Below are 14,040 nucleotides of genomic sequence, written 5' to 3'. Positions count from 1 at the left end.
CTTATAAAACTTATAACAACTAATTAGAAGTAATAAAACAAAATTATTTATAAGAAATACATGTGAAAAACATTTGAATGGGTCTCATATAAGATATCTAATTAATTAAAATATCGAGAATTAATTTATCATTTTATGTTTATTTTGTTTTTTTTATTAAATATTATTAATTTGTTAATATTTAAATAACTTATAATAATTAATTAGGAGGTGATATAGTAAAATTACGATTAAAGCAGCTGAAAAAGGTAATACAAACCATCAAGAGTTAATTTATTATTTTATTTCTATTTTATCTTCTTTTTCAAAATGAATTATGGGGATATGATAAAATCACGTCTTAAATGACCTATAACAATGATATAATGAAATTACAATAATAAATACTTGTGAAAAAATTTAAATAAATCTCATATAAGACATCAAGTAGAAATAAAATGTGAACAATTAATTTATCATTTTATATTCATTTATCATCTTTATTAGGGATATATAATAAAATAACGATTGAAGTAGCCGAAGAAGCAGGCAACACAAGCACACGTCGAAGAGGCGCCTACTTATTGCCATTAGTAAGTAATAATAATTAGGACTGTTGTGATTGAATTCCTCTTCGCTGTTTTTTTCTTCTTGTAGAATAGTGATTCGATCAATTGACAAAACAACATTCACGAGAATGAATTATTTATGTGAGATGTTTTCGAAAAGTTGGTGATAAATGCAAAATCTATGCAATGTCGCAAGTACTAGGCAATTTTAAGGTGAGGAGAACATGCGCAACACTTCCTGTGAAGACTATCACAACAACAACGATAAACTATCACAACAATAACGATAATTATACCTCGGTCTCAAATAGATTGTGTTAACACACACGTTTTAAAGGTTACAAGAGAGCCTGTGATCGTATCAAGAAGTTGTAGCTATGTGATGTGAATTTTCAATAGAGAAATGAGTTGTAGTCTAGGAGAATTCTTTAAATGCACAACAGCATAAATATAACATGGAAATGATTCAAAACCAGAGCCTTTGGAAACAAATTACATTATAATACATATTATGGGAAGTACACTCATGCCTTTCAGAACATATCTGTTCTGACTTCAAACTCTACTTTACATCATTTACCCCAATAAAGAACGATTTTATTACATTCAAACTCTAACGACAAATACTAGGTAGGAGGGAGGTAGTAGGGGGGCAGGATACGATCAACCCACAGATCTTACTTGTGATTTCTTCAATGTCCCATAGTGATCATGCAACGCAGGCTTTCCCCTTTCAGCATCAAGTCAAATGCTTTGTTGATCTCTGTAAATGGTACTTGCTGGGTGATGAATTTCTCCAGCTCTAGTTCCTGAAAATTTTCCAACACACCAATTAGCTTAACTTGGACCAATTATCTCAGACAAAAGACGATAACATAAGGTTTAACTTCAATGCTCTGACGGTGGTTAGTGTATATAAGTAAATATTATTGTGTAAGGATCACCTTATTCATGTACATGCCCACCACAGATGGGAGGTCAGTTTTGGGCTTGTAGTTGCCAAAGAAGGTGCCCTTGAGTGTCCTCTCATTCAACAGATTCATGGGATTCGTTTTGAATGCGTCGTCTTTGTTTGGCACGCCAACAAGTACAGCCACACCCCAACCCTGTAAATCAAATATGTCATAAGATTGGGACACTTACATTTGAGTCAAAGAGATGGATGGAGGAAAGATTAAAAAAGACAAGAAGTTACATCATGAACACATTCAAAAGCAGAGATCATAGCATTAACATTTCCAGTACACTCAACACTCCGGTCAACACCTCCATCGGTCATCTCAGCTATCACCTGAAAATCATCGCGCAAACCTTAGGATTCCAAGAAGTTACAAACATTTCTAATAATATGCTATATTCAGTAGAAACAAGATGGACATGCGAGAGACGGACAAACCTCCTGGACAGGCTTATCATAATCTTTTGGATTCACACATTCTGTGACACCAAAGTTCTTGGCTGCAGAAATTTAAAAGGAGAGCAGAGAATGAAGAAATTTGTAAGGATCAACTAAGGACACTATATTCTTGTTCATTGATAATCGATGCACTCACCAGAATCGAATCTGCTGGGATTCAAATCAATGCCAATGATCCTAGAAGCCCCAGAAATCCTAGCTCCTTCAGCAGCCTAATAATTTTGTCAAAATGAAAGGGAAATCGTTCTCAAATTGCATGTGATTATAACAATGCAAATTATATAAGAAAAATAGAGGGTGAATTGTGTACTTACAGCAAGGCCAACAGCTCCCAAGCCAAAAATAGCCACAATAGAACCTCTAGTAGGTTTGGCAACATTCAGAGTTGCACCAAGACCTTCAGAAAACATGAACTCCATCAGACAATATCTAATTAGTATAATAAAATCTTTCACTAATTGTGACAATCCTGTTTCATTAACAAATGAGTAATTGGATATAGTTCAAAAACCGGTTGATATTCCGCAACTCAGGACACAAACTTTGTCAAGGGGTGCCTGTGGATCAATCTTGGTGACACAGCCAGAATGAGCAACAGTGTATTCACTAAAGGTGGACGTTCCAACAAAGTGGTAAATTGGCTTCCCATCCTTGGAAAATCTTGTTTGACCATCACTGATCATAACTCCCCGGTCTGTATTTATTCTTAGGAGGTCGCACATGTTGCTTTCCGCTGATTTACAGTGACGACATTGCTGGCATTCTCCAGTGAACACAGGAAGAACATGATCTCCTGGTTGGAGATCTGTAACACCTTCACCTACACTCTCCACAATTCTACAGCCACATAAATGGAAACATGCTTTAGAATATGCTGAGTATAAGTTATAAAAAAATAATTTAAGAAAACCAAGTTAAAAGGGTCATACCCTCCAGCTTCATGTCCGAAAATGCGAGGAAATAGAGGTGTTTGCCCCTGCAACAAAGAGAAAATTTCAAATCAATAAATACACCAGCAAGATGGAAAAATATGCAAAAGGTTGAGACGAAACATCGTTAAAACAAGAAACATTAGAATATTCCATTCAACGAACCAAAATGATAGCCAAACGAGGTATTGGCAGCATGAAGAATTAAAAGCACACAACAATAAGAACATACCTAGTGTAATCTCACAAGTGGTAAACTCACTAGTGGGGTCTGGGAAGGGTGGTGTAAATGCAGCTTCATCCCTACCTTAGGCTGTTTCCTTAGAATTAAAAGCACACATGAAGCGATATAAAACAGAGAAGTCAACTAAAATCATGTAGAAACCAAAGTTCACACAATTATGTAACTACATGATGGTTAGGATCCCATTCTATAGAAATCATCGATTCACGTACATGCTAATGATTGTAAGTCTGTAATCCTTACAATTCAATTAGCAATACCACTGTGGAAGAGTGCATATGATGATCTAAAACACACAAAATTGTTGAGACATATGCCAAGAAGTGTCCAACAACTGATTAAATTATAAATCTATCACCTGATTAAATTACAAATCTATCACAGCAAGCGGAAGCTCTAAAAATACCTTAGCTTCCCAGAAGTAAACATCAGTGTGGCACAAGGAGGTGTAAAGAATCTTGAGGCGAACTTCATGTTGCTGTGGGGGTGCCACATCCACTTCTTCAATTACCAATGGCTTTCCGGCTTCCCATGCAACCGCAGCTGCACACATTTACATCCACAACACAATCTTATCAAAATCTATCAAAAGTGCATGAAAACAACCTAAGCTAGCGTTTGGCCATAATTTTAGATCAAATTTTGAAATCTGTTTTTGAGAGAAATTTCACTTTCACTCGCATAAGTTCAAACTTTTTTCAAAGTAATGTGTGTCCAAACAAAACTTCAAGTTCCAAAAATTACAACTTGACTTAAATTTTCCAAGTTTCAATTTTCAACTTCAAAATCTATGGCCAAACGGAAGCTAATCTAATCAATATTTGTTCCAATAAGGACACCAAAAATGAAGGCAAACGGATTAATTTTTGGGAATTAAGGTTGAACACACTCATAACTACACAGGTAAAAGAGATACATCCCTACAATGAGGTATTCATAAACACACATGACAAAATCCCTCTGTTCTTTTCCGAAAAAATGGACACAACTTCCGGATTAGGTCTCATGCATCAATTATTATTATTGTTCAGGAACATAAGTTGTAATTAGAGAGCTACTTTAAAAAAAAAAAAGAGACTAGTACTAAACAACATTCAAAAGAATGGTTATTAAACAACTAATCAAACTTAACAAACTTCATCCAATGAAGCATAGGAGAAATTGCAACCTTTATAGGGTGGTATGCATGCAACCTTTCCTCTATAGGTAGAGAGGAGAGCACGTGAAATAAAATAAAATCATTTATGTATATATTTTTAAAAATTGATACAATATTATATTTCAATACATGCTATAAGAAGATTAAAATGGTGCACTGGCCGAGTGTTAAGAGTTTTAGGGATCAATTCCTAGTTATAAGTTTTTTTCCAGAGATGCACCATGTTCTAGAAATACTGAATTCGACTCTGTTTCTTGATAGACCTCCGCTCAAGTACAACATATCACGCCAGCCTTCAGTAAACCACAAACATTAGGCTCCAGAAAACCCAAAAGGAAATCAGAAAATAGAAAAAGAGGTAAAACAAGATTGATAAAATCTCATTAGTAACAAAACGATGTGATCGGCAGCAGGATCATAGGACAAACACAATCACAAAAAAAGAAAACCAAAACAGAAGAAAGAATTTCACCTTTGCAGCGAATGACCTGACCAGCAGTACTCATTGCTGTTTGGTATATATTAACTTGAATTAAAATGATGTGTTTTCTTGAACTAAGTGGCATTTTCTTCTTTTATTTATATGTGTTATATATAGAGTAAGTAGAGATGTAAACCATGGGCGAAAGTGGAAAGTTGATAACTCCGCACCGCCAGAATAGTGAGGGTAAAAGAAAAGGAAGAAAATGGTCTATTGAATACGTTAGGTTCGGGAAAGTGTACACTTTTGGCCACGTCATTCAATGGCTTTTTCTACATTTTGGACTTTTTCAATACCCACCTGTCTTCTTCTACTACACCTCTCTGTTTTTCTTTTGCCTTTTCTTGGGAACTCCCTAGTTAACCCAATCCTGCCATGTATACAGCACTATACCAAAATATTTATTCACATGCCACTGAGGCATATGATGAGCCAAGTGTAAAAATACTCTTCACTCTCAATTTCATTTGGCACCTTTTTTAAAAAAAAAAATTATCCTAAAAAATTCATATTTTCATAATTTAAAATAATTTAATTTTAAAATTTTTTATTCTTAATAAAATAATTTATAATCATACAAACATCCATGATGTGTTTTAGACTATAACATTAAAATAAATTCTTAAACTTTATGTTATGTAAAATAGTGTCACATAAATTGAGGCGGAAGAATACTTGTTTTAGGACTTTCAAGAGAGAGAGCTTCCAAGTATTATTTTCTGATCCATATTTGAGAAGACGAGGCAATTGGTATTTATATCGCAAACCATTCCACTAAAGCTTGTTAGTTATTTACATGGTGAATCAAGAGTAATATGGGAAGAAGAAGAAGTAGACCAGATGATCATCAACGAAAACCTTCAATATGGTGTTATTGAAAAATTATCTTATGAATAGCTAGACATTTAGGATCTGCATCGATTAATACCTAAACAATGTGATTGAAGGATGAATGTAATATTGGGTTATGTAGCAATAGGCATGTGCTAATAAGAGCATCCACTTTAGAGGATTATGTTAATCTGCTCTTGAAACTAGCTTTCTATATCATGCATAAGGGATGGACGTATCTAATGAAGTAATGACCCTTCAGGTCATTTCTCGTATTTCGCTTATTTTCGTCGTTAGAGCTCTTCTATTGATGCCCCAAGTCATTTATGACATGCTGGAACTGATGGTTCGGTTACTTGGCAGTTCGTTTGGTTTTTTAGAACCATTTCTCCATTTAGAAAACTTCATTGGTTCCAAATGGCAATCAAGCAAAAACTTCAGTAAAACATCCTCAAATAGAAAATCCGACTTCCCCAACGCATCCGGAATGTCAAAATCAGTATAGTTGTATATCTCGTTTGCTCACATTGACTCCGGATGCATCCCCAGACATTGACCGAAACCTAGAATCAAATTTCAAGTTTCAGTTGTCGTCTATAGAGGCTGGAGATACTGCGATCACAGGAGTCCTAGTGCAATCACGATGGCCGCAATCGCGGCAAGCGCATGTGCACGATCGCTACTCTTGAGGGCCTGGGCAAGGCGTATTTAAGTGCAGTCTTGGCCTAAAATTAGTCATTCCTTCATTGTCTTGAGCCTCTAAAACCCTAATGGAGAGAGTAGTCTTTATGGTGTGTGTTGGGTGTTAATTAGGAGCTTAAACAACTTGCATATTCATTAAGATTTCTTTTAATTTTAGTGTTAAATTCTTGATTATTAGACCAAAAAATCCCTAATGGCTTGAGGCTTGATTTAGCCACAAATATGGTTGTTTTGCACAAGTTTCTTGAGGTTTATAACTCTCTAATGGTAGTTCTATATATGGGACCCACTTGGGAGTTTTTGGTGTCGTTTTGTACCCGAAGCACAATGGTGCAATATGGGTGTTGATACTCTCGTAATAATGCTTATATTATGTTTTTGATAGCTTGGCTTATTTAAGAAGCTTCGATGAAAGGGAAAGCAAAGATTGTTAGTTTGTGAGCTACATTTGAATTCGAGATAGGTTAGGCTTACTCGTAGTTAGATTGAGCTTTATTATTGTATGACTTTGATATCTTGAAAAGATTGGGCGGGTTCTTAGAGGTTGAATTGGTATATGGTAATGTTTGGGTTTAGTTGAATCACTTAGGCCTTGAACACATTAAGTATAATAATTGACCCATAGTCTAGAACCTTGGTTAGTTGGACTTGTTATCTCATAAATAGCATGAGAATGCTCTAGTTTCTCTAGTTAGAAGAAAGTAACTTATTTATTAATCCTAAGAGTCGGTTGACCTAGATATGCCTAGTTGTGGATTTGACCTTAGAGGTTTGGATAACTTAAGAGGAATACTTGGGGATGGATTATCCTATAGAACTAGTGTAACGCCCCAAATCTAGTACCCGAAATGCTACACGGTGCTCATGATCCCGAAGGACCACAAGCTAACCCATGACTGATATTTGTACCTATATACTGCATAAAATACTTTATAATGCGGAAACATGAACTGCAAGGCCATAAGGTTCAATACTGAACATGATCTAAATGATATAACATCTATGTGGGGTAATAGAATACCCAAAACAAAACTAAACATACTGAAGTTTGAAACATGATAGTCTAGAAAGCCTCTAACTGACTGAACTGTCTGAGTAAGGAGTTGATGGGACATGTTCCCAACTAACTCCAACTAATAAAATAATTACTAAGATAATAAAATGATGATTATGTCCTAGAAAGATGAGGACTCGCTGTTAACTCTAACTACTAAAACAGGAATCTACTGCTGATCTGGAGCTCGTATCTCTAACCTATAGTGTAACATAAAAATAAAGTACCATAGCGCAAATGCGTCAGTACAATGGAATGTACTGAGTATACATATGAGGTAGGCTGAATGCATGGGATTCAAATGCATGAACAATAATAATAACTGACTAACTGTCATGAGCGTGAGAATACATGCATGAGACATAACAACTGACACTAATACTGTGATAACATGATTACTGAATCTGAATATAACTGATAACATGAGTGAATGTATCTGACAATCCTTAATCGGATAGAACTATCTGAGTTCTGTACTGTATCTGAGTTGACAGTATCTGACAGTTCTGAATTTTGAAGAACTATCTGAGTTCTCTTACTGAGACTGATACTGGGACTATGGGAGGTATTCATCTAACCGATATGCCCCAAATGATGCATTATAGATGAATTGGGGTCCAATCTATGCCCTGATTGGAAGGGTGTCAATACCGTGCCACTGGTAAAGACAACATGTGAGTGACCCTAATATAATAGGTAACTCTAGTGAGAACGGTGGGAACCCTCATATAGCAAGCTAAGCCACCTCATCTACCCTCATATAGCAGGCTATAATGTCTTAACCTATGCTGGCTACATAGTTTTGGAACGCAAGTATTGCTTCTAAGAATCACACCCTCATAAAACAGGTGAGTTCCCATTCTTGAGTTTGCTCGGTGCTAATTTCTACTCCCATCTGAATAGACACTGAACATGATTTACTAAACTGAACATGGACTGAGTTACTGAATTCCATTGACTGACGGAATACTACTGATATCTGACAACTGACTGAGTTCATGAGATCATGGAGATTTTCTGAGTCATAAGATTGTCTGAAGTCTAAGGATCATAGCTTGACTGAGAGTATCGTGAAAACATGACATGGATCTAGGCACACAACTAATGTTTCAGGTACGAGTATCCCCAGGACTCAATAGAAGGAAACTGACCAAGCATAACTTACTTGAACATATAACTAACATCATAATCCATAATATATTTATAGAAGCATTTCATCAAAACATGTGATACGCATAGCTTGCACATACATGGGGATTTCATGGTATCATGCTAGTTAGGCACTTTTCCTTCATCTAGGCATTTAATCAAACATATTATAGGCATCGTACATGTAAACATCATTGTACAATAATTAAACATCATGGTTCAATTCTAATTTCATCATTCAAGGGTTTAATCATAGGTATGCATGAATCTATATCCATAATAATGTAATCCACATAGAGTTTATCACCCAACATGGAGTAGAATTCAATTTCTCATTCTCAACATAAACAAAACAAACCCAACTTGAAATTCATAAAGAAATTCATAAACTTAAACTTAGAAAAGATATTCTTGGGCTTCATGGACAAAAGGAGTCCATGAATGAACACTACGCATACCTTAGTTCGTGATTTCGTGAAGATTGACGGAGAAACTTTCTTAGAATTGGATCTTCTATGAAAACCCTAGATTGTTCTTGAGAGGTTTTTGAGAGAAGAGAATGTATTTTTTGGTGAAAAGTGGCTGAATCACTTGTTAAAGGGCTTAAATAGGGGTGGGAAGTTAATCCTTTTAACCTTGGACGCGTCATTTAATTTCAGTAAAATTTTCCCAAACTGAACCCCTGGCGTGCCGCGGCGCTATCGCACCGCATCACTGGAATTTGACAATTGAGAAACTGAGGGATGGCGCGACACGGAGCCATTACGTTGCCCCTTCTTTTGCGACCTGAAACTTTGGCGCGACACGGGGAAAATCGCGCTAAGACACTGGAAAAAGAACAATTCTGAATTTGGGCCCTGGTGCGATGCGCCATAATCATGGAACCCTACTGGAATTTTCCAAATTCCATTTCCTCTTGTGGTGCGGCGCATCGTGCCACTAACTAATATGGCGCTGTTTTACGACGGGAACTTGAAATAGTCGTAACTTCTGATCCGGTTATCAGATTTGGGTGAAACTTATATCGATGGAAATCTTATTGAATTGATCACATGTCAAAATGGGAAAATCTTGATAATTTCTCATGGAATAACCATCATTAAATTTAGAATCTAATACTAGACATTCTAGAGATGAAATTAGCTAGGAACAGTACGGGGAATTACAATATCTCCCCCTTGAGAACATTCATCCTTGAATGAGACTGACTGAAAGGGGAGAAAATAAGACTAACATACTTACTGAACATGAATAACTGGAACATGATCTCATGACTGATAAGCTGAACATATAATACTGAACATGCATATCTGATGCATGTGTAACTAATTCATGAATGCATAACTGAGTGTTCTGAAGAACTAAGTTTCTTATAATGAGAATGCATGTCTGATGCATAATTACATAACTAAACTAATACATATGTGCATGACTGAATATGCAATGGTACTTGATACCAAGATTATAATGAAAACGTGAGCATGAAACTACATACCAAGTTTTGTGATGAACACTGAACATGAAACTAAGTAAGCTTAAGGAGAACTGTTACCTTGAGCTTGATCTGAGTTGGCGAAGAAGAGGTGAGGATACTTGGTATGCATGTATGCCTCTGCTTCTCAAGTATCTCCCTCGATGGACTGATTTCGCCAAAGAACCTTAACTAGAGAGACTTCTTTGTTCCTCAATCTACGAGTCTGATAGTCTAGGATTTCAATTAAAATCTCCTCATAAGAGAAACTGTTCTGAACATTAATGCTCTGAATAGGGACTACAACTGCTGGGTCACCTATGCACTTTTTGAGGAAAGATACATGGAAGACTAGACTAACTAAGGCTAGATTTGAAGGCAAATTCGAGCTCATAAGCTACCTTGACGAATCGACTGAGAATCTTAAAGGGACCAATATATCGGGGACTGAGTTTCCCTTTCTTGCCAAACCGCTTCACTCCCTTCATGGGAGAGATCTTTAGATAGACATAGTCACCAATCTCGAACTTAAGATCTTTTCTACGAACATCTGCATAAAACTTCTATCGGCTCTGAGCATCCAGGAGTCTTTCTATGATCAACTGGACTTTTTCTAAGGCATTGAATACTAAGTCAGGCCCTATTACTGAGGCCTCACTAACTTTGAACCAACTATTTGGAGATCTATATCTCCTACCATAGAGAGCTTCAAATGGAGCCATCCGAATACTTGAATAATAGTTGTTGTTGTATCCAAACTCTATCAAAGGTAAATGGTCATCCCAACATCCCTTGAAATCGATTGCACACGTCCTTAGGATATCTTTTAACGTTTGAATGGTCCTTTCTACTTGACCATCTGTCTGAGGATGAAAGGTTGTACTAAGATGAGCTTGGGTACCAAGACCCTTTTGGAATGCTTTCCAGAAATAAGAGGTGAACTGGGTACCTTTATCTGAGATAATAGATAGCGAAACACCATGAAATATAAGCAACTCCTTGATGTAGAGTTTGGCATAATACTCAATTAAATAAGAGGTATGGACTAGAAGAAAATAAGCTGATTTGGTCATTCTGTCTACAATAACCCAGACTGAATCATGCTGATGATGATTTCAAGGTAAACCCATCACGAAGTCCATGTTCACAACTTCCCACTTCTAAATAGGAATACTAAACTCCTGCATGGACCCACTAGGCTTCTGATGCTCTATCTTAACCTACTGACATGCAGAGCACTTAGCCACAAACTCTGCAACGTCTCTCTTCATCCCACTTCACCAATAGATTTCTTGCAAGTCGCGGTACATCTTTGTGGCCCCTTGATGAATAGAGTAGTGTGCACCATGCGCTTCTGTAAGAATATACTACCTTAAGTCATCTACACCTGGAACACAGAGACGATCCTAACAACGAAGAACACTATCTCCCCCTTGGGAGAAAACCTCTATTTTCAGATCCTGGACTGACTCTTTCAACTTGACAAGGCTGGGATCTCTATCTTGCTTTTATTTCACCTCAGAAACTAGAGATGATTTTGAACTACTCTGAACCCATATATCACCCTCTTTTGTATCGATTAAGCGAACGCCTAGTCTGGAAAGCTGATGGACTTCCTGAGCTAAATTTTTCTTATTGTCCTCAACATGAAAAACACTACCCATGGATAGTGAACTGAAAGCGTCGGCCACTACGTTGGCCTTGACCGGATGATAGATGATACTCATGTCATAATCTTTCAAGAGCTCTAACCACCTTCTCTGATGAAGATTGAGATCTTTTTGAGAAAATACATACTGAAGACTTTTATGATCAGTGAAGATATCTACATAAACTCCGTAGAGATAATGCCTCCAAATCTTCAAGGCAAAGACTACAGTTGCTAACTCAATATCATGAGTAGGATAATTCTTCTCATAGGGCTTAAGCTGCCTGGAGGCGTAGGCTATGACCTTACCATGCTGCATGAGGACATAACCCAAGCCTACTCTGGATGCATCATAATACACTACAAAGCCATCTAGACTATCTGGAAGAGCTAATAATGGATCTGAGGTGAGTCGAGTCTTCAACTCCTGAAAACTCTTCTCGCAAGGATCTGACCACTAAAACTTGACTTTCTTCTGAGTCAATCTGGACATAGGGGATACAATAGAAGAAAATCCCTCAACAAACCGCCTGTAATAGCTGGCCAAACCTAAGAAACTCCTGATATTTGATGGAGAGATAGGGCGAGGCTAGTTTTTTACTGCTTTGGTCTTTTGAGGATCAACCCTAATGCCATCACTGGAAATGATATGACCAAGGAATGTGACTGACCTTATCCAAAACTCGCACTTACTGAATTTGGCAAATTGCTGATGATCTCTGAGAGTCTGAAGTACTACTCTGAGATGGTCTGAATGATTACACTCACTATGAGAATAGACCAGAATATCATCTATGAAGACTATGACGAACATGTCCAAGTACTACTTGAACACATGGTTCATCAAGTCCATGAAAGCAGCTGGCGCATTGGTAAGACCAAATAACATGACTAGGAATTCGAAGTGACCATATCGACTATGGAAAGCTATTTTTAGAATGTCACATTCTCTGACTCTGAGCTAATGATAGCCGAATCTGAGGTCTATCTTAGAGAAATAACTGGGACCCTGAAGTTTGTGAAACAATTCATCGATTTTGGGAAGAGGATACTTGTTCTTGAACATGACCTTGAGTTGACAGTAGTCTACATACATCCTAAAAGAATCATCTTTCTTGCGCATGAATAATATTAGTGTGCCTCATAGAGAAATGCTGGTCCTGATAAATAACTTATCTAGGAGATCCTTCAATTGTTCTTTTAGTTCTCTGAGTTCTGCTGGTGCCATTCTATATTGCAGAATAGATATAAGCTGAGTATCTAGAAGAAGATCAATGCCGAAGTTTATTTCCCTATCGGGAGGAATTCCTGAAAGATCTTCGAGAAAGACATCTAAATATTCATTCATTACTGGGACTGATTCAAGACTGGGAGTTTTAGAACTAGTATCCCTAACTCGAACAAGATGATAAACACATCCTTTAAATATCATTTTTTGTGCCCGAAGGTAGAAAACAAGCTGACCTCTGAAAGTGGATACACTACCCTTCCACTCTACGACGGGTTCATTTGTGAACTTAAACTAGACTATTCTATTTCTACAGTCGACTATGGCATAGTAGGAATAAAGCCAATCCACGCCCAAAATGACATCAAAATCAGTTATCTCTAATTTGACTAAGTCTGCTAGGTGACTTTCTGAGATATCATAACTGGGCAGTTCCTGTATACTCATCAAGCTATAATGGTTTTACCCACTAGGTTAGAGACTGAAAAGGGCTCTGTTAGAATTTTAGGATTGGCTTCAAAATTAACTGCTATTGAAGAAGTGACAAAAGACAAAGAAGCTCATAGATCTAGCAAAGCGTAAACATGCACATGAAAGATTTGTAACATACCAGTAACTATATCAGGAGAATCTTCCTGATCTTGTCAAGACTGAAGAGCATAGAGACAATTAGGGTGTTGCCCACTAGTAGCACTGGAGGTGGCACCCTACTAATTTGGGCGACCGAACTGAGCTGAGGAGCAATTTTGTTGACCCTGAGGACCTGGCAGAGGGCAGTCTTTCACTTTGTAGCCTGGCTTGCCACTTCCAAAACAAATACCACTGCCAGCTCTACAAATACCCTGATGGTGCTTGCCGTAAGTCTGGCAAAGAGGATAGGTGTGGGCACTACTAACACTGCTCTGGGACTTAGAGCCTGGTGCTCTATATTTGTTACCCTCTTTGAACTTAGGAACTAGAGCACTGGCTGTAGAAGGAGCTGGAACTGATGACTTAGGATGAAACTGAGAATGTTTTCCTCCTTCTGACTTAGGCTAAGCAAAGTTGAAACTACCTGCCTTCGCCCTCTTATTTTGTTTCTCCCTTGTCTTAATCTGTTGCCCATCAATCTATTGAGCATGAGTTATAAGCCTGGATAAAGTCATGTCACTATTCAGTATGGTAGATCTGCACTCATTA

General features: G+C 37.2%; 1 protein-coding gene across 1 annotated transcript; it reads right to left on the bottom strand.

Annotated features, from left to right (window-relative positions):
* Nucleotides 1-999: 999 nt before the first annotated feature.
* LOC107867711 (alcohol dehydrogenase 1) lies at nucleotides 1,000-5,014 on the bottom strand. Its single transcript, XM_016714079.2, has 10 exons — nucleotides 4,770-5,014; nucleotides 3,545-3,681; nucleotides 2,895-2,941; nucleotides 2,477-2,802; nucleotides 2,280-2,362; nucleotides 2,102-2,177; nucleotides 1,945-2,006; nucleotides 1,744-1,839; nucleotides 1,493-1,654; nucleotides 1,000-1,357 (listed from the first exon to the last, which is right to left on the bottom strand). The coding sequence occupies exons 1-10, from the start codon at nucleotides 4,861-4,863 to the stop codon at nucleotides 1,241-1,243; spliced, it is 1,200 nt and encodes a 399-aa protein (XP_016569565.1). The 5' UTR covers nucleotides 4,864-5,014; the 3' UTR covers nucleotides 1,000-1,240.
* Between the last annotated feature and the right edge of the window lie 9,026 nt (nucleotides 5,015-14,040).

Source organism: Capsicum annuum, chromosome 4 (genome assembly GCF_002878395.1).
Source record: "Capsicum annuum cultivar UCD-10X-F1 chromosome 4, UCD10Xv1.1, whole genome shotgun sequence".
Lineage (NCBI taxonomy): Eukaryota > Viridiplantae > Streptophyta > Magnoliopsida > Solanales > Solanaceae > Capsicum > Capsicum annuum.
This window is presented reverse-complemented; position numbering and strand designations above follow the sequence as displayed.

Coding starts and splice junctions, on each gene's coding strand:
- LOC107867711 (XM_016714079.2), bottom strand. CDS start 4,863: ATGCCACTTAGTTCAAGAAAACACATCATTTTAATTCAAGTTAATATA. Junction 3,682..4,769: donor TCAGGTCATTCGCTGCAAAG/GTGAAATTCTTT, acceptor AAATGTGTGCAG/CTGCGGTTGCATGGGAAGCC. Junction 2,178..2,279: donor TGGGAGCTGTTGGCCTTGCT/GTAAGTACACAA, acceptor CAAAATTATTAG/GCTGCTGAAGGAGCTAGGAT.